At 49.0% G+C, this 19,427-nt stretch overlaps 1 protein-coding gene across 7 annotated transcripts in view; it reads left to right on the top strand.

Moving 5' to 3' along the window:
* PLEKHG3 (pleckstrin homology and RhoGEF domain containing G3) overlaps positions 1-19,427 on the top strand; it is a 41,746-nt gene that overhangs the window by 8,590 nt on the left and 13,729 nt on the right. For 6 of the 7 annotated variants that reach the window (XM_061180905.1, XM_061180907.1, XM_061180909.1 and 3 more), the window contains 2 exons: positions 17,377-17,760; positions 18,946-19,043. In XM_061180905.1, coding sequence (XP_061036888.1) covers positions 17,416-17,760; positions 18,946-19,043 — 443 coding nt within the window. In that variant the 5' untranslated portion in view covers positions 17,377-17,415. Of the gene's footprint in view, positions 1-17,340; positions 17,761-18,945; positions 19,044-19,427 lie in introns of those variants that run through there. The other variant, XM_061180906.1, reaches the window with a different exon arrangement.

The raw sequence follows: 19,427 nt of genomic DNA on the forward strand, positions 1-19,427 counted from the left end.
AGGTGACTTTTATGTCCAGCCAAGGTTGAGAACCACTCAACCTTGTAAGATGGAACTGATTTTATTTTTTCCAGAGGACTAGCCAGTTTTTCCAGTACTAGTTATTGAACAGTCTATGCTTTTCCTGCTGACTTGTTACTGTTAAGATTTGATTGATAACTTTATTGAGATATATTTCACATATCTTAAAATTCACCCATGTAGAGTGGTTTTTAGTATATATTCACAGAGCTGTGCAACCCTCCCCCCCACCCGCTATCCCCGCTATCCCCGCATCCTTTTTTTTTTTTTTTTTTTTGGCCCGGGGGCCCTGCTGCTTGGCGGCTTGTGGAATCCTCGTTCCCCAACCGGGGATCAAACCTGGGCCCTCAGCAGTGAGAGCTCGGAGTCCTAACCCCTGGACCACCAGGGAATTCTCTCCAATATGTAATCTTAAACCATTTTTATTACCCCTAAAAGAAGCCCTGTATCTTTAGCAATCATTTCCTATTTCCTCCATCCCCTAGCCCCAGGCAATCACTAATCTACTTTTCTGTCTCTAGATTTGCCTATTCTGGACATTTTACATAATGAGTTCATACAATATATAGTTCTGTTGGCTAGCCTTTTTCATTTAACGTAATGTTTTATCCGTGTCGTGGCATGTTATCAGTTCTTCATTCTTTTTTATTGCCAGATAATATTCCATTGTATGGGTATACTACATTTTGTTTATCCATTCATCAGTTGCTTTTCAAGATACGGTCAAATAATGTCCCTGAGTGATTTGTAACCAATTTATGTTCTTACCAGAAACATGAGAGCCCCTATTTCACTAACATTTGGACATTCTAGCTGTTTCCACTTTTTGGTATTATAAATAATGCTGCTATGAACAGTTGTGTGCAACTTTTTGTACGCAGCATATAGATCCCCTAGCTTCTATATGACCTACTGGGAGATGATTATTTACAAGTTAACTTTTTGAGGAATTGCTAAATTGTTTTCCAAATAGGCTACGCTATTTTACATTCTTACCAGCAATGTGCAAGGGTTCTAATTTCTCCTCATCCTCACCATTACTTGTTATTGAACATGCTTTTGATTTTAGCCATCCTAGAGTGAGTAGGAAGTAGATTTAGTTGTGGTCTTGATTTGCATTTCCCTAATGATTAACGATATTGAGCATCTTTTCTTGTGCTTATTGGCCATTTGTATATCTTTTTTGGAGAAATATGTATTCAAATTTTTGCCCATTTTAAAATTGGGTTTTTTTTTTTTTATTGTTGAGTTGTAAGGTTTCTTTATATAGTCTGGATACAAGTCTATTATCAGATTTACAAATATTTTCTCCCATTCTGTGATTTGTCTTTTCACTTTTTTTTTCTCTCTTTTAAAAATTTTAATTTAAAAATTAAAAAAAATTGAGGTATAATTGATATGTCATTATTGGTTTCAGGTGTACAACTTAATGATTCAATATTTGTATACATTGTGAAATGATCTAGTCCACTTTCTTTATAGTGCCCTTTGAAACACAAGTTTTAAATTTTGATGAAGTCCAATTATCTATTTTTGTTTTGTTTTGTTTTGTTGCTTGTGCTTTTGCTATTGTATCTGAGAAACCATTGCTCACCCAAGTTCACAAAAATCTACCCCTATATTTTCTTCCAAGAGTTTTATAGTTTTACCTCTTACATTCAGGTCTATGATCCATTTTGACTTAATTTTTGTCTATGGTATGAACTAGATGTCCAAATTCATTCTTTTGCACGTGAATATACAGTTGTCCTAGCACCATTTGTTGAAAAGATGACCCTTTTCCTATTGAATGGTTTTGGTACCCTTAATGAAAATCAATTGACTGTAAATGTGAGGTTTTATTTCTGTACTCTCAATTCTGTTGCATTAATCTATATGTCTATCTTTATGCCTTGGTAACTATAGCTTTGTAGTTGGTTTTGAAATTGGGAACTGTGAGTCTTCCAACTTTGTTCTTTTTCAAGATTGTTTTTCTGGCTCCCTTGCTTTTCCATACAAATTTTAGGATTAGCTTGTCAATTTCTACAAAAATACCAGCTAGAATTTTGAAAGAGATTGGATTGAGTCTGTAGATCAATTTTGCTAACCTTAAGAATGTTAAGTGTTCTGCTCCATGAACATGGGATGTCCTTCCATTTACTTAGGTCTTTAGTTTCTTTCAATAGTTTCCAGTATACAAGTCTTACACTCCTTTTGTTAAATATATTCCAAAGTTTTTAATGCTTTTGCTGTTGTTATAAATGGGATTGTTTTGTTTCTTAATTGCATTTGGTTGGGGGGGGGGTTGGGCTGTACCATGCAGTTTGCAGGATCCTAGTTCCCCAACCAGGGATTGAACCTGCTCCCTTGGCAGTGAAAGCATGGAGTCCCAACTACTGGACTGCCAGGGAATTCCCCTTAATTGCATTTTTGGATTGTGCACTACTAGTATATAGGAATAGAAATGATTTTTTGTGTATTGATCTTGTATCCTGCTATCTTACTGGACTCTTTCATTAGTTCTGATCATTTTGTTAGTGGATTCCTTAGGATTTGCTATATATAAGATCATGTCATTTATGCATAGAGATAGTTTTACTTCTTTCTTTTCAATCTGAATGTCTTTTATTTCTTTTTCTTGCCTAATTTTCGTGGCTAGAATCCAGTACAGTGTTGAATAGAAGTATCATGAGGGGACATTCTTGTCTTATTCCTAATCTTAGGGGGAAAGCATTCCTTCTTTCTCCATTAAGATGAAACGCCTGTGGGTTTTTTTGTAGATGTTCTTTGTAAGACTGGGGATGTTCCCTTCTGTTCCTAGTTTGTGTGGTGTTTTTGTCATGGAAGGGTGTCAGATTTTGTCAAATGTTTTTTCTGGGTCTATTGAGGTGATCAGGTGGTTTTTATATTTTATTCTATTAATATTTAAAATTATATTAATTGATTTTTGGATGTTAACCCAATCTTGTATTTCTGGGATAAATTCACATGGTCATAGTGTATACTCCTTTTTATATGTTGCTGGATTCAGTTTGTTAGTATTTTGTTGAGGATTTTTACAGCCATACTTATAAGGGATGTTGGACTGTAGCTGTTTTTTTTCTTGTGATATCTTGTTTGGTCTTGATAACAGGCCTCATAGAATGAGTTAAGTGTCCCTTTCTCTAATGTTTTTTGGAGGAGTTTGTGAAGAATTGCTATTAATTCTTTAAATGTTTGGTAAATTCACCAGTGAAGCCATCTAGTCCTGGGCTTTTCTTTATTGGAAGTTTAAATATTATTAATTCAGTCTCTTTACTTATTAACAGGTCTCTTCAGATTTTCTGTTTCTTCCTGAGTCAATCATTGGATTATGTCGTTCTAGGAATTTGTCTAGGAATTTCATCTAACCTATCTAATTCATTGGCATATAGTTGTTCATGGTATTTCCCTATAATCCTTTAAGATGTTCTTTTTTGTCTTTGATGTTCTGCATTTATACTATGGATGATGTGTCTAAATGTGAACTTCTTTTAAATTTAACTTAGTTTTGCTTTCAATATGAGGACAAATGTTCTATGTTCAGTTCTGGAAAATTCATATACATTCTGTCTTTGAAAATTGCCTCTCCCCTATTCTTTCCTTTTTCTTCCTATGGAACTCTATGGACCTCTGTCTCTTAATGTTTATATTTTCTATCTTATTCTTTGCATCTACTTCAGGATAATTTCCTCAGTTTTTTTTTTTTTTCCATTTCACTAATTCTTTCTTTAGCTGTATTTAATTTTCTGTTTAACGTACCTATTGGCTTTGAAATGTCAATATTGTATATAATTCACCCGTGAAAAATCTGGGTTTGAACTGCGTGGGTCCACTTATATGTGGATCTTTTTCAATAAATATGTACTACAATACTACACAATCTGCAGCTTGTTGAATCCGCGGATGCGGAACTGTGGATACAGAGGGCTGACTGTAAAGTTATATGCGGATTTTCTACTGTGTGGGGGGTTGGTGCCCCTAAGCCCTGTGTTGTTCAAAGTTCAACTGTATTTTATTTCCATTCAGTACTTTTTCAAAGTCTTTTTCAGATTTTTCTTTTATTTCTAGCTTTTGGAGTACCAGTTTGTTCCATCTTCTGACTCGCTTGTCATGATTTGTTTTATTGTGTGGTTTGTAATTTTTATACTGATCTCCTCTTCATTGGGTTGCAAAGAGTGGGATGCTTAAAAGCAAGGTATTTTGGAAGTCTGCACTTATTGTGATGATGAGGTCTAGGACATATCAAATGTGTGGGTGAGTGGCTGAGGTGGGGTAGAGGAAAAGACTGGCAGAGGAACTTTGCATGTCTGGCTGCTTCCTGTCATACAGGTCTCTGCCTAAGAGTCACCTTTTCAGAGCCTTCCCAGGCCTCCCTAAATGTCTCCACCCCCCAGTCCTACTGTCTTTCTTCTGTTTTATCTTATCACTGTTAACACATCACTATTCAGAAATATATTAGCTATTTGTCTACCTTTTGTGACCTTCCTCCATATTGGAATGTAAGCTCCATGATCGTAAGGATTTGTCTTTTTTTTTGGCCACCCCACGTGGCATGTGGGATCCTAGTTCCCTAACCAAGGATTGAACCCGTGCCCTCTGCATTGGAAGCACCAGAGTCTTAACCACTGGACCGCTGGGGAAGTCCCCAGTAAGGAGTTGTCTTATTTACTGCTACGTCCCCAGCACCTGGCATGTGGTTTATACTGTCCATAAATTTGAGTGAGTTTGAGTAGTCCTGTTTTTAGATGGAAGTCATCTGAGGCCCGATGCTGCAACTTTCAGCTGGGCTGAGTCTGACCAGGTAGCAGAGGTGAACAGTTTGCCTCTCCATCCCCAAACCTTTTTCTGGACCACCACTGGAGATGTCTTTTTCTCCCATTATAAGAGCCCAGAAAATACTATCCATCCTGTGTGCTTCAGCCTTCTTCTGGCATGAGTTCCACAGCTGCTAAAATCAGTAGTAGGGATTTGAGTGCCAGAAGCCCTGGGGGAAGAAAATGCACAAAACCCTGGGAAGATCTGGTCCTTACCTTTTGGAGGCTGTGATTGAGTTAAGAAGACAGCACACACAGAAAATAGGTTAGGACGCTTGCCCACTCAGTGAGTCTGCTGTGTAGATTAGCGCTCCTTTCGGTAGAGAAGGCAATCTGTGTGCTGGCCCCTGGGTCACATGCCGTCACATAAGTGGTTTCTGGAGGGATCTATGGGCAAGTTACGAATTCCCAGGTGACTCCATTTTGGCCTCCTTCTGAGGTTGCCCCATGCTGTAGGAACTTGTTCTGAGCATAGTGTTACTTGTAAAAGGGCAGAAAGTGCCTGCGGGCGTTCCCATGATGTGGGCTAAGGATGGCACCTTTCTATTCGTCTTTGGCTGTATCTCTTGGCCCCATTGGTTTTGGGGTAGGGGAATGGTGACAAGCACTGGAATTCCAGCAAACCCTGGCTTTCCCACTTGCCTTGCTGCACAGCTTTCAGTGAGTGAGTAAATGGCTCTGCCTCATATGGTTATGGTAAGGCGAGTTCCTAGAGAATGTGTTTATTAGCACAATGCCTGCTACACCCTAATAAAATGCTAGTTGATATTTTTCCAGTCCGGCACCTTGGGAGCCACTTGTGCCTCAGTTTCCTGATCTGTAAAATGGGGAAATAATACCCAATCCTTGCCTGCCGCCCCTCCCCTCTGCCCCTGGCTGTTGTAAGGGTTAATGTCCTCAGGCTTTGAGGTCCTGGGGTTGGGGAGGAGCTGCATAAATGGGTTATTGTTGTGCTGCTGAATGATCTGGCTTTGTTCAAGTGTCTTCAGTATTTGACTTCCTGCAGTTAGTGTCCCCTGACTTTAATTGCTATAGATCTTTGCATGTCCTCAGCGGCCGGCGGCGCTCACCTGCCCGGCTGTGACCTGGGTCCTCACCCAGCCAGGGACCTGCTGAGTTGGGGTGGGAAGCTCCATTTCCTCTGTTAGGGGCCCCCCAGGAGTCAGGAATGAAAGAAATGCAGAAAGTATGACCCACACGCGCAACTGATTCTGAATAGGACGTTTATTGAAGAGGTTTTGCAGGAGGTGGCGGGCGCTTTAATTCCCAAGGCTGTTGGTGGCAGCTCTCTGCTCGCCCCAAGCCTGTTAACCGCTTGGTTGCTGGTGCTTAGGGAGAATGCGGCTCCCCGGCCTCACGCGGCTCTCCTGGTGCTCGGATGGGAGCCCTTTTGAGAAAAGCGGTAGGTGCCGGGCTGGGCCAGGCCTGGGGGTGTGAGTGGGGCGTGACCAGGACTATCCCAACTCCAGGCCTCCAAGTCTTGCCAAACTCTCCTGTGAAAAATCTGGCCGGCCACAGGCTTTGGGGCAAAAGGTAAATTTCTCTCTTGGGGCTTCAGAAACTAAGGATGGGTGTAGGAGAGTTGGTCCCTTTTTAATCCTGTCCTGGCTTCTTCCAGTGGATTTGTCCATCGAGGCCAGGTGAGAGCAAGATAATCCTGTGTTCCTCTTAGAGGCGACTGCAAGTGGTTCTGCGAGGGGCTTCGGAGGGGCTTCTGATCTCTGAACACTTAGAGTTGTGTGATGAGAGAATGGGGCTGTTCCTAGAGGGACCCAGCACATACTGGGAAAAGCAGAGTTGATCTCCCACTTCTTCCTGAAGTTTCCTTTTCTCCAAATCCACAGAGGGTGGTTATTTTGGATAAAATCAAGGGGTGGCAGTGGAGCAGGTGAAAGGATGTTCTTCCCCACCCACCCTGTCTTTTCCCTGGTGCCCAGGCCGGGGCAGTGCCCACCACTTCCAGAGCTCTGGGCTGCAGGAGCAGGGAGGTCAGGGGGCAGATTGCCACTCTGCTTTGGCTTGACTTTCAACCCTGAATCAAGGCCTTGATTTTCCAGGAGCAGGACTCTGCTGCCTGGGCCATGCCACTCCATGCCCTGTGTGTACCCGCTCGTCCCAGAATCTGGGGTTTGGTGACAGCTGCCCGCCCTGTCTGAAGTCTGGTCTGTGTGACCTCTCAGCTGAGGGAGAAAGCTGCTCTCCTCCCACCAGGGAACTGGTTGGATGAGTTTTCTCGGGCCTCCCTGGTTGAGGCCCCTTAGAAGGGAAGGCAGGGACCTGGGGGGTGGGGGCAGGTGCTGTGGGGTGGAGAGGGGCCCTCTCCTCTCCCTCTCTCCTGCAGTGGGATAGGGATCCCTGGGGGACAGGTGGTGCAGGAGGCCCTGCTCTCCAAAGGGCTGGCTGCCTTTGAGAATTGACCTTGTTGTGTGAGACTATAAGCTCTGCCTTGGAAAATCCACTTTCCTAACATGTCTGGGTCAGGTGCCGGGCCCAAGGTCAGCATCCAGGACAAAGAGGAGGTGTTGATTGGAGCTCTTCTCTCGCTGTTGTGCCCGAGGGCCAGGGAGGACCAGGGTGCATGACTGATGGTAGCAGTCCATTGAAAGGGGGCTGCTCACATTTACACACTTTTCCGGGTCTGGGTGCTCTTGCTTGGAATTGGAGACCAAGGTGCGTTTGGGGGAGCCTCCCTAATTCTAATTTGCTTGGCGAGGGAAAGTGAGAATTTGGGGAAGGGAAAAACCCTCAGGTGGTAAGATGTACACTGACTGCTCCCCCAGGCCAGCTGGGAGCTGCTCTTCTGGAATCACAGTGGGAGATTCCCTTCTGGTTAAGCCCTGGTATCTCAGTTTCTAGACTTCGTGTTCTCCCCCTGCTTTTAGGAGCATTTCATTTATGTGTAGGTTCATATCTCCACATTTATTGGGGGCCTCGTTTCTTCCCCCTTCACAGGGGTTGGGATAGGTGTCATTCTACTTTCTAGCATATGCTCCCTGACTGTCTCTTTCCTCCTTGAAGCTCTCTGTAAACAGTCAGCACCTTCTTGGGCCTCTGGATTCTTCAAGAACACTCTGACTGTATAGATCCCTGAGGCCATAGCCCCACCTGGCGGTCTGTACCTTTTTAGGGCAGTTTCTCACACCTTGTCTCCTGGAGTCTCGGTGGTGGTTCTTCCAGGCCTGGCCCGGGTGTGCCCTTCCCCACAGTTCCTTCGGTCTGTCCTCGGCCTGCCTTCCAAGCCTTGCCACTTGCTGCCAGACGCCCCAGGTCCTCGAGTGATCCAGGTCCTTTCGGGACTCCACTGTCCCATGCTGCCACCCTTGCACCAGATGCCCTCAGAGCTCTTCTTCACCTGGCAGAAGCTTACTCATCATTCAAGACTCAGCTAAAACTTCACCTCCTTTAAAGCTGCCGGGTCCCCCAGGTGGCACTTGCTACTCCCTCTTCTGTCAGCAGAGTTTATGTGTACTCCTGTACCAGCACTTGAGGCACTGCTTTGTGGATAATCTGTTGATATAACTATTTTTTAAATTATTATTTTGTTATTATTATTATTAATTTTTTTGGCCGTACTGTGTGCCTTGTGGGATTTTAGTTCCCTGACCAGGGATTGAACCTGGGCAGTGAGAGTGCGGAGTCCTAACCACTGGATTGCCAGGGAATTCCCCAGATATGACTATTTTTCCTTCTAGAATTCTGTTCCTCAAAGACAGGGGCAGTGTCTTATTCCTTTCAGTATCCCTAGGGCCTAGCATCATGCTCGGAAGTGTTGAGTGATTCCCAGACTGGAGGCTGTCTTGACCTCTCATATGGCTCCAACACCACCCTCTACTTCCTTTGTTATTATTATTATTATTTTTTCCGGCCACACCATGGCATGCAGGATCTTAGTTCCCCAACTGTGGATCGAACCCGTGCCCACTGCAGTGGAAGCGCAGAGTCTTAACCACTGGACCAGCAGGGAAGTCCCTGCTTCCTTTTGTTATTGATGTGCTTGTCTCGTTTCTCCTGATAGAATATCAGCTCTTGGGAGCGGGCTCTGTGGGTGATTCATCTTTGTGTCACCCACAAGGCTGCAATGTCCTTGTGCAAAGTAGATGCTTGAATATATTGTCCAGTGAATTCTGAAGCTCATGACTTGGGAAGGTCCAGTAGTGTTAATCCCTAAATGAGCGGTAGACCCTGTGGTACAGATGGCTCACTGCCCTGCTCCCTGTCGTCCAGCGAGTTAGGAGCAGAGCTAGCGCTGGTTTTGAGCAATGCTGGCTGGAGTCCCAGGGCTGTTCATACACATTCTGCTGCTTTCCCCTCTTTGATATTCCCTGTGACTTAGGAAATGGGGCTTTCCCCAGTACCTTATGTCTTTGTTACATGCTGGCTCTCCCATATGTCCACCCTGGAGATGGATTGTGTTTTTTCTTTAAAACCCAAGGACCAGTGTCAAGGATGGTTTCTACGGATCACTTCTTTGTGCTTTTGCTGCCTCACATCACCTTCAATTCTGTTCCTCCTCAGGCCTGTTGTCCCCCATGGCTTTGTTTCTCTCCAGCTCCTAGCTGAACATGCCGGTCTCTACCTGTGGAACCCTGAGGAATGTGCCCTGCCTGCTACAGCAAAGGACGGTGACTCATTCATACTTCGTCTTCCGGTTTGACCTTCTGTGGGGCACAGATATCAGACTTTTTCCTTTCCAGCCGAATTGCTTTATATTTGCCCTTATAATATCATGGTCCGAATGTATGTTGGGATCGTAGATGATGGATGATTGGTGGGGTGAGTGTGGAGTTGGGGGGGGGGTTAGGTCATGCTGGTTCACCAGGTTTAACCCATATCTTTATTATTGATTTGAGATGTAGGTCACCTTTTCTAGGCACACATCAGAAAAATCTCTTGTCCTGGTGCTGTGGAGCAAATAGTAATTCATCCATCCTCCTCATCGCTACCATTTATGGAGGGTTTACTGTGTGTCAGTTGTACAAATTGCTCTACTTGTATCATCTCAATCTTGGAGACCAGTGAGGTTGGTAGTATTGCTGTGCTCATTTTACAGGTGAGGAACTTGAAGCTTGGTCAGGTCAAGTGACCTGCCCAAGGCCACACACAGCCAGCAAAACGGAGGAGCTGGGGTTCAAACCACGTCTGCCTGACTCCAATGCCTGTGAATCCGTTTAGTGCATTTAACCTCTGCTCTATGGACTCCCACGTACTCACGTACTTGCTCATTCTCTCCTTCTCTTCTGACAACTCAGATCTAGTGGGCCCCTCTGTTCCCACTTGCTTCCAGCTGAGATTCTCCAATGCCTTTGAACCTGTTGCAATAGTAAGTGCTGCAACTCTGGAAAGTGTGGTTCAAGCCAAGAGGACTCAAAACAAGCCCCTATAGTGGGCATAGGGGGACAACTAGATGGCTAATTTGTAGCGTTGGGTCCCTGAATTTTGCTGAGAAGGAGGGGTGGTCCTGTGAGCCTTTTTGACCTAGAGATGAGAGAGGTAGGGCCTCTGGGAACACTGGAGGTGTCTGATTTCTAGCACAGCCTTTAGCTCCTCCATCTTCTGGGGACATTCTGTCTGTGTCGTTTTCCTGCTTAGTTACAAGTTGTGCTGGGAGCAAGCTGACCTACCCTGGCTGTGAGCAACAACAATTTCTAATCAACAGTAATTATTCTCATTTGCCTTCAGTACGTGTTTTTGTGAAACCTCCTAGTGGACTGCTTTTCCTGGGGTATTTGTAGGGCCATTTTATTGTAGTCCCTTCTCCAAACTGCAAAGTGGTCCCTTGGCCACTTTCCCCTTCTTCCAGTTTTTGTGGCTGGTCACTTAATATGTGGCATGGCAGGGCAGCTGTACCCCTGCTCCAGTCCCTTGTCTGGGGCGTAGGGTACGGGACTGCTGGGGTGAATGAGCAGTCACTGCTCCTGTGTGCCTCTTGGTGGATCGGAAACTTGCTGGCAGTGACTAATGTGGAAACTCATTGGGAGGAACTGGGTCAGGTCTTGACTTTGACTACTGTTTATCTTTCACCTGACTGTGGGAGTGCTCTAGGCACAATCCCGCAGGAATTTATTGAGCACCTAGTGTGTACATTGCCTTCTGGGGGTGAAAGAAGGCCCAGCCCACTGGGTTTTATTATCTAGTCTGGAAGGAAAACTTGCACATAAGAACCCCCTAGGACCAGTGCTTTATGTGATACTCAGGCTCATTAGAGTTCAAAGAAGTGCATGTGTATTAGTGTCCCATGGCTGCTGTAACAAACTGCAAACTTAGTGGCTTAAAACAGCACACATTTATTATCTTAGAGTTCTAGAGGTCAGACGTCAGTCTGGGCCTGCATGGCTATGTTCCTTCTGGAGGTTCCAGGGAAAAATTTGTTCTCTTGTCCTTTCCAGCTTCCTGAGGACGCCTAGATCCTTTGACTTGGGGTCCCTTTTCTCCATCTACAAAGCCAGCAGCCTAGCATCTACCAATCTCTCACTCTCTGTCCCTCTGCTTTTGCTGTCACATCAGCTTCTGACTCCTGCTGCCTCCCTCTCATAAGGACCCTTGTCATTACCTCAGACCTACCCACATAATCTAGGACAATCTTCCCCATCTCAAGATCCTTAACTTGATCACATCTGCAAAGTCTCATTTGCCATATAAGGTAACGTGCATAGGCTCCTTATATCCAGGGATTAGGATGTGGATATTCTTGGGGGAGAAGCATTATTCAGTCTGCAACAGTGTGTGTGTTGGATGGGTTGGTGATGGTTGGGGAGACCTTTCTGAGGGAGATGATTTGACCAAATTTGTGTAGGGAGAGAATGTCTGGGACACCTTCCAGGTTTGAGAAGCAACATGAGCAGCTGATGAGCTTGTGGGTGGTGGGGACAGTGAGGTGTGGGTGAGTGGTCCTCCTACTGAAACGAGATGCCAGGGGCTTTCCTTTCCTTCCAAGGCTAGGCCGAGGGAGTTTTTTGGACTTCAGTCTGTATGTCCAGACTCCCTCCCAGAATTCAGGTGGGAAGGCTCCATTGGCAACCAGAGCCTTTCCTTCCTAGCAGCTGGCTCAGCCACACATGGTGGCCCCTGCTATTCCTGGGTGGTGGGAAAAGGAATTCACGAGGGAAAATGAATTTGAGCCAGCTGGCCTGGGTTTGGGTGGCCCAGAAACCCTGGTCACACTGTTCGCACAGCCTCTGTGGCAGTCACGTTGCTCACATGGAACACAGTCTGTCCCTAGGGAGCCTTCCCTTGTCCTCCCTTAGGGTGCTTGTGGCCCCTGAGTCTCTGGGGAGGGACAGGAGGGTCAGAAGGAGAGGGGCAAAGGCCAGACCCTCTCAGGGATCCTCCCCATCCTCAGGAAAGCCTCGATGGTGTGGTGAGAGGTGTCCTCAGCTGGTATGACCTCACCCAGCTCTGCTCACCATCTGCTGGCCGGGGGAGCCGTAGGAACAGACCCGAGAGAGCCCAGCTTCTGTGGGGACAGCGCTGGGCAGCAGCGTGTCTGGAGTGGTGCTGAGCTGGATGTGTGTGTGTGTGTGTGTGTGTGTGTGTGTGTGTGTGTGTGTGTGTGTGTGTAGAACACAGCTGGGCTCAGGATCTCAGGGTGAGATCTCTGTGGAAGTTCACCTTGCTCCCGCCTTGTTTGTCTGGAAAAGCTGTGGCTTTTCTCTGTTGCTTCCTTCTGGTGCCTCTCTGAGCAGATCCGGACAGTGCAGTTGAGGGGTTAGGGGGAAAGTCAAAGGCCTGTGGCTGCCCCTGTTTGGAGAGCCTTTGGAATATCTAGCAGGTGTCGGTAGTTGGGAGATGAAAGAAGGTCAGGAAGGAGGGCCGCGCAGCGTGCAGCCCCCCGAGGAGGGAAGGACTTGGCCCGCTTGCCGGTATCCGCTGATTCCCTGGACTTTGGAGCAGCTGCCTTTGGGGGAGACCCCTCTCTCGGTTCCCGCCCGCCTCCAGAGCAGGTGTGGCGCTCCGCCTCTCGGGTGTGGGGCAAAGCGGGGTAGGTGAAAGGATGACGTCAGCCGCCTCTGCACCTGGACCCAGCCTCTCCGAACCAAAATGTTTTCTGGGGCGTCTCCAGAGCGCCGGCCTGCACAGCCTCCTCCCGGTCTCCTGCCTTCTCAGCCCACTAACCCCCGAGGGAGGGCCGGAAGGGAGTGTTGCTGAGTCCTGGGGACTCCCTAGGACCAGAGAAGCAGAGGTTCTCCAGAAGGTTCCAGGTGAGTTCCCCTCTGGGACCGTTCTTTCTGAAGCTGGCGGTGGGCTCAGGGAGCAGGGTCCTACTGCCTTAGTGACAAGAGGCCTGAAGACAGAACCTGGGGGCTACGGTGGGGTTTGGATGGTCACTTTTTTCTGTTGGAGGCAGGAGGCTAGGTCAGATCGGGGGCACGGTGCTGAGGCCTCGCGGGGAAGAGGGGGATGTGGGACTTGGCCCCGGTCAGCTGTGCTGGGAATCCAAGGGGCCTGCTGCAGCCTGCTTGCGTTCCTGCCCGGGGATGTTCAGGGAAGGTCCCCGTTGGTGGAGCCAATAACCTGGAGAGGTGTGGGTGGAGGAAGGGTGTGGATTAAACTTAGAAAAAGTTTAAAAAAAAAAAAAAAAGGAAACTGATCTCCCTTCCTCTCCTGTGCGGCGACCCTTAAAGGTGCATGTCTGAGCAGCTTATTGGGCCCATCAGGAAGATTTTACGAGACCCTATCAAAGAGAGCTTCCCAGGTGTGGGAGACAGAGTTTTCTAGAAGACTGACTCACTGACTGATGATTGACTGGATTGATTTGTGTTGAAAGATGGAAGAGGTCACTGCAGAGCGATACTTAGGGAACTGGAGACTAGTGTGACAGAACGGGGTGGGCGTGGACATCTGACTTGGGGTTTGGCTGCTGTCTGTTAACTTTCTCTAGGCGCCCACTGCCCCAGTGGACAGTGTCTTCCAAGATGAGTTTGAAGACCTGAGTTCTAATCTTTGGGGCTATGGGGTGATGCTCCGTGGAGAGGAAGGAAAGATTGCCTCCGCCCAGGAACACGTGGGCCGGTGCTTCTGCCGTCTCTGTGGGAGCCTGAACTACACACACAGTAATGGTTGGATTGGGCTTTTAGGACCAGAGTGCACTCACATTAGGTGTGATGTCTCTTTTCCCTATCTAATGGTGTCTGCTAACAGTCCCACTTAGACTCTGCCTTGTCTGCTCTCACTGCCCCATTTGCTGTTCATCCCTCCCTTTCTGGGTCTCTGTGTTCTTTTCCAGCGAGTCCTCCTGCCCAGGAGAGAGAGAGAGAGAGAGAGAGAGCCTCGTGATCCTAGGTCTCCTGGTCACTGTAGGGCTTCTGTTATCATCCGAGCAGTTACAGTCCGATCCCGATGCCCTCGTGCTTCTTCCCCTCTCTGTGACCTGCAGTCCTTTGACCTGGAATCTGTATTTTTCTACATTGTTCCAAGGAAAGGGTAAATGGGCAAATGTCACATAGTAGGAGGTCTAGAAATAGCCTTAAGGAATCTTAACTCTCTCTCTCTTTTTTTTTTTTTTTAACCTCCATTGGCCTTTGTGGGATAAGTGAAATGTCATGTTAAAAGCCCTGACCTTTATGTCTTAATATGTCCCCCGTGGCTTATGCTGAGGCAAAGCCACGGCATCCAGGGCTGTGACTAATCCTTTGCTGTGGTTCTAGCTGGTGTGAAATCCATCAGGGAGGCAGCCAGCAGCGGGCAGGGGCAGGAGAGCATGCACACTGAAGCCTGAGTGCCTGAGTCCAAATCCAGGCTCTACTGCATGCTACTTCTGTGGCCTCAGTTTCTGCATCTGTAAAATGGGGATAATAATAGTACTGACCTCATAGAAATGTTATGAGATTAAAAGGTCATGTTATGTCTACAGCACTTGGAACTTTTTCGCTGTTAGTCATTATGCTTTCTTTTAACCCCAGGAGGATTTGGGCATGGACACTACTTTGAAAACATGAGCTTGGTTTGCAGGCAGATGTGTGTGTGCAACCAGAGAAAATTTCTCCAAGTAGAAAATATGTTTTAGTTCCTGGGCTTTTGAAGTGTGCTTATGTTGCACCCTATGGCAACGGAGCCCCTAAAGAGTGACCCTCAGAAGGTACCCTTTAGAGAGAAATCTCCCTGAGAGTGTGTGTGTGGGGGGGGGGGGGGCTGTGACTAATCCTTCACTTTAAGGCCATGACCTGGCCAGCTGTGAAATCCATTAGGGACTTGGGCCTTTTCCATTTAGCATCCCCATAAGGGCTGACTGATCCCAGGTTTGATCTGGGAAAGGTCTTAGGCCGTTAAGTCCCTACCCCATTGTTCTAGCTGGGATTGACAGGCCTGGGGGGCTGAGGGGGAGAAGGGGTGGAGGGGCTGGGCTGTGCCTGACAGTGCACGTGCTTTGAAGGACACCAGAGTCCCACAGGGCTGGGCTTAAGGGCTGGGGCGGAGTTTGGGTCTTTGTCTCTCTTTGTGCTGAAATGACACGCCACCGGTGGGTAGAAATGACTAGCTGGTTAATCTTAAAGGCTCTTTTGAGGAGGTAGGAAAAAGCAGCGGTGCTGCATTTCCCAAGGGGCTCTCCTCTGAGATGCTCAGTTTCACCAAGATGATCCTGTTAATTAATCCTTTCAATGCACCTGGAGGGAGGGAGAACGCTGGACTGGCCCCAGTGCTGCCACTGTGTCCTCATCTGCAAAATGAGAGGCTCACATAGAGCACCTCGGAGGTGACCCCGTCCCCCAGCTGAGACATGCAGTGGGAAATTGCTGTGCTTGAGAGGGTCCTTGCTGGGCTAGCGTGCATGGCAAACAGGTCTCAACGCTCCTGACTTTAGCTCAGTAGTAGTACATTATCCATTTGCCAGATCACCTTTTAAGGCCCCTGCCCTTAGGTCACTTATAGCCTAGGGCAGGGGGTCTCACACAGTGAGTGCTACAATAGGGGTACCCCTGGGGTGCTGTAAGAGTACATAGAAGGGGCCCCCAGGTTTGGTTTCTGGGGATGTATGGGGGGTGGCTTCTGAGACCCAAGGGTTGGTATAAGTGACACAGGTTGGGGGGCCGTATGGCATGGGGTGGATGGGGAGGAAGTAATGGCCAGGCAGAGAGAACATTTGCCAAAGCCAGAGCCCAGGGGTGCTGGCACAGGTAGGGACACTGGTTTCAGGTCGGGGCACAGGCACAGAAAACCAGGGGGCAAATTCAAGGCTGCCAAAGTGATGGTACCTTCTAGACCCTTCTCCTCATAGCTCTAGCCTGTGATCTAGTAGCTTCTGATCCTTAGAACTAGGGGTGGAAGTCTTTGGGGCAGTAGAGGTGAGAGGGATGCTCTAGAACATTTTTCCTGTGAAAACAGCAATCAAATGAACATTCTGGAATGTGGTGTTGGTAAGCTCTGGTGCTCTGGGATGGGGTTGGAGTGTCCTTGACCTTCCCAAAGCCCACAGCCACCACCCCACCTCCACAGACTTGCTGCTCCAGGCTGGCCTACCTGTGAGCCACAACATCTGCTTAGGGAATAAAGTCCACCTGAGGCTATGTTTGCCTTACCTGGGAGCAGTTTCCTGCTTGCTGTGCTGCCCTGATCTAGATCTAGCTGTGCTGAAGGGAACTTAGGGAGACTCATCCGTGGCTCAGCCCTGGGGAATTTCCTGTGCCCCTGGAGCCAGGGTGGGTCAGGGACCTGTACAAGGGGCTGGAGCTGGGGGCAGGGGGGGTAATGTGGGTTCAGCCTTTGTATCATCTCCTCTGCCTTCTCCGTCAGTATCCAGAAGGTTTCAGGTTCATGGTGAAGCCCCTGGTGGCCCCAGAGATTTTGCAATCCTGGGGAGCATCTTACCCTCTGGCACGTCGATTGTTAAGAGCCGGATCCTTGACAGGTGGACACTTGGGAAGTGCTTTTTGACAACTGCCATTATTATCACTGTTTTGATGGTTTATGGAGCCGTTGCTCTGTGCTGGGCACCAGGCTCAGAGCTGTACATCCAGCAGGTCACTGCATCTTCGGGGGCACAGCCCCGGGGTAGGTGGCAAGGAGCTGAGGCTCTGGGAAGCTCGGTACTTTGCTGGAGCACAGGCACTGGGCTTCGGATTCCATCACAAGGCACCCCGGACCGCTGCTCTGGCAGAGATGCCCTCTCTGCTTTTCTGGGGCCTCAGCTTTCTGAGCCCTTTATTGTTACTGGATGTGGTCCACCTTTCGTCCACCGTGGGAAAGACTGAGGTGGAGCTGTTGCAGTCAGGCAGGAATGTCGTTTGGGCATCCTTGCAGATGCTCATACGGTCTGAAGGCAGGGACCTCCTTGAGATTCAGAGCTGTTGCTTTTATAATTGTGGTAAAATACACATAACATAAAATTCTCATTTTTACGTGTTCAGAGGTATTAAGTACATTCCCATTGCTGTGCATCCATCGCCGCCATCCATCCGTAAAACTTTCATTATCTTGCAAAACTGAAACTCTGTATCCCTTAAACAGTAACTCCCCATTCCCTCCTCCCCCAGCCTCTGGCAGCCACCCTTTTGCTTTCTGTTTCTGCAAGGATTCCAGAGGTTTGCCCTTTGTCTGTCCCGCCCAGAACCTCCCCGGAGCGCCCCCACCAGGCAGCAATGCCAGAATGCCCGTCTCTGCCTCGCTCCACCAAGATGGCAGCCAAGAGCGGCCGGTGAGCTTGACCTCCACCACCTCCTCGTCGGGCTCCTCCCGTGACAGCCGCGGGGCCATGGAGGAGCCCAGCGGCTCCGAGGCTTCGGCCGAGAACGGGGCGGGCTCCCCGCGCGGCCGGCGTCTCCCCAACAGCAACAACTCCAGCAGCTGGCGGAGCATGAGGGGGCCCCTGTCCCCTTTCAACAGCCGGGCGTCGGTGGCGCCTGCGCACAAGCTCAGCTACGTGGGTCGAGTAGTGCGGGAAATCGTGGAAACGGAGCGCACATACGTGCAGGACCTGCGCAGCATCGTGGAGGTGAGGCTCGCCCCCCGCCCCCCGCGGGGCTTTGGAGCTAAGGTTGGGAGGGGACCCCCCTCTCCTCTGCGACTGGGGCTGGCCTCTGGCTTCGGGTGGCCCAGCTCTCGCGCATAAACCTACTTCCACCCAGGGAAGGAAAGTTGTCCCTGACATGTTTGTCTCCAGGAGTTGCTTCCCATGGAGTAGTGGGGAGGCCTCACGGCTCAGGCCCCGGGAAGCCGCTGGCTGCTCACGCTGCCCTATGACTTGGGGTCCGATCAGTAGCTTGGGTCAGCAGAACTTCCTGCAGATGCTTGGGGCGTACGCACCCTTGATAGGGAGTGGCGACAACTGTGCTTAGCGGAGACTGAACCGCAGTGAAGAAACTGGCTCTGGACCCCACCCCACCCCGCCCGCGCCCAGATTCCTGCCCTGTTGTTGCCTGCTTACGGGGTCTTGGGCACCTGCGTAAACCACCCTCACAGCCCCCAGCCTCAGGTTCCTCATCCGTAAATTGAAGATGCAGGGCCTCGCAGGGCCATGTACGTGTGTTTCACACTGGGAGGCACACTGGAGGAGGCGACTGTGTGAGGGAGCTCTCTGCCCTTCGGAGGGAGGTGTATTCATTTCTTAGGCCTGCCTAGCAGGCAACCACAAACTGTGGCTTAAGGCGCATTAGTTTATCCTGTCCTAGTTTATGAGGCCAGACGTCAAAAATCAAGATGCTGGCAGGGTTGGTTCCTTCCGGAAGCCTGAGGGGGGGAGCGCGTTCCAGGGCTCTCTCCTAGCTCCCGGAGGTTGCTGGCAACCCTTGGTGTTCCTTGGCCTGTAGATGTATCACCCCAATTTCTGCCTCTGTCTTCACATGGCCTTCTCTGTGTCTCTCTGTGTCCTCCTCTTATAAGGACACCAGTCACTGAATTTAGGGCCCACCCTAAATCCAGTATGGTATCATCTCAAGGTCCTTAATCGTTACATCTGCAAAGACCCTATTTCCAAATAAGGTCACATTCTGAGGTTCCGAGTGGATATTAATTTTGAGGGGGAACTATCCAGCCCAGTACAGTAGGTGATGTCTGTGAAATTGTGTCATAGCTGTAACATGCAGTACAGAAATGAGATGTGGCTGGGGGAGGAGAGGGAAGACGGGAAGGGACAGGATCGTGCCTGGGGGGCTGGGCCCTGACGCCTCACTCCACGCAGGACTACCTCTTGAGGATCATTGACACGCCTGGGCTGCTGAACCCGGAGCAAGTCAGTGCCCTCTTTGGGAACATAGAAAGCATCTACGCACTGAACAGGTATGGAGCGGGCCTGACACGCACCATGTTCTGCCTGTGAGGCCCATCTCAGGGCCTAGGGAGGAGCCCCGGATGTCCCTGGTCTCGTGGGCTGTGACACGTGGGCCAGGGTCTGATCTCCGAGGGTGGGGAAGGGTGGTCCATCCCTGTACAGTGGTATAGTTAGCTCCCTGCAGGAGAGAGGGCCTGTGGGACTGTGTGCCCTGGGGCTGATGTGCTTCCTGTCAGGCAGGGGAGCTCATTTGAGGCCGTGTTCATGTTGGGTCCAGCCTGGGCCAGCGCCCCTCAGGGGACTGCTGAACCCTTGCACGTGATGCTCTCCCCCCTGTCCCTTCGTGGCCCCTTTGTCCCTCTCATCTTGGGCCCCCAGTGCAGATCTCTTCG

The sequence above is a fragment of the Eubalaena glacialis genome, chromosome 2 (assembly GCF_028564815.1).
Source record: "Eubalaena glacialis isolate mEubGla1 chromosome 2, mEubGla1.1.hap2.+ XY, whole genome shotgun sequence".
Lineage (NCBI taxonomy): Eukaryota > Metazoa > Chordata > Mammalia > Artiodactyla > Balaenidae > Eubalaena > Eubalaena glacialis.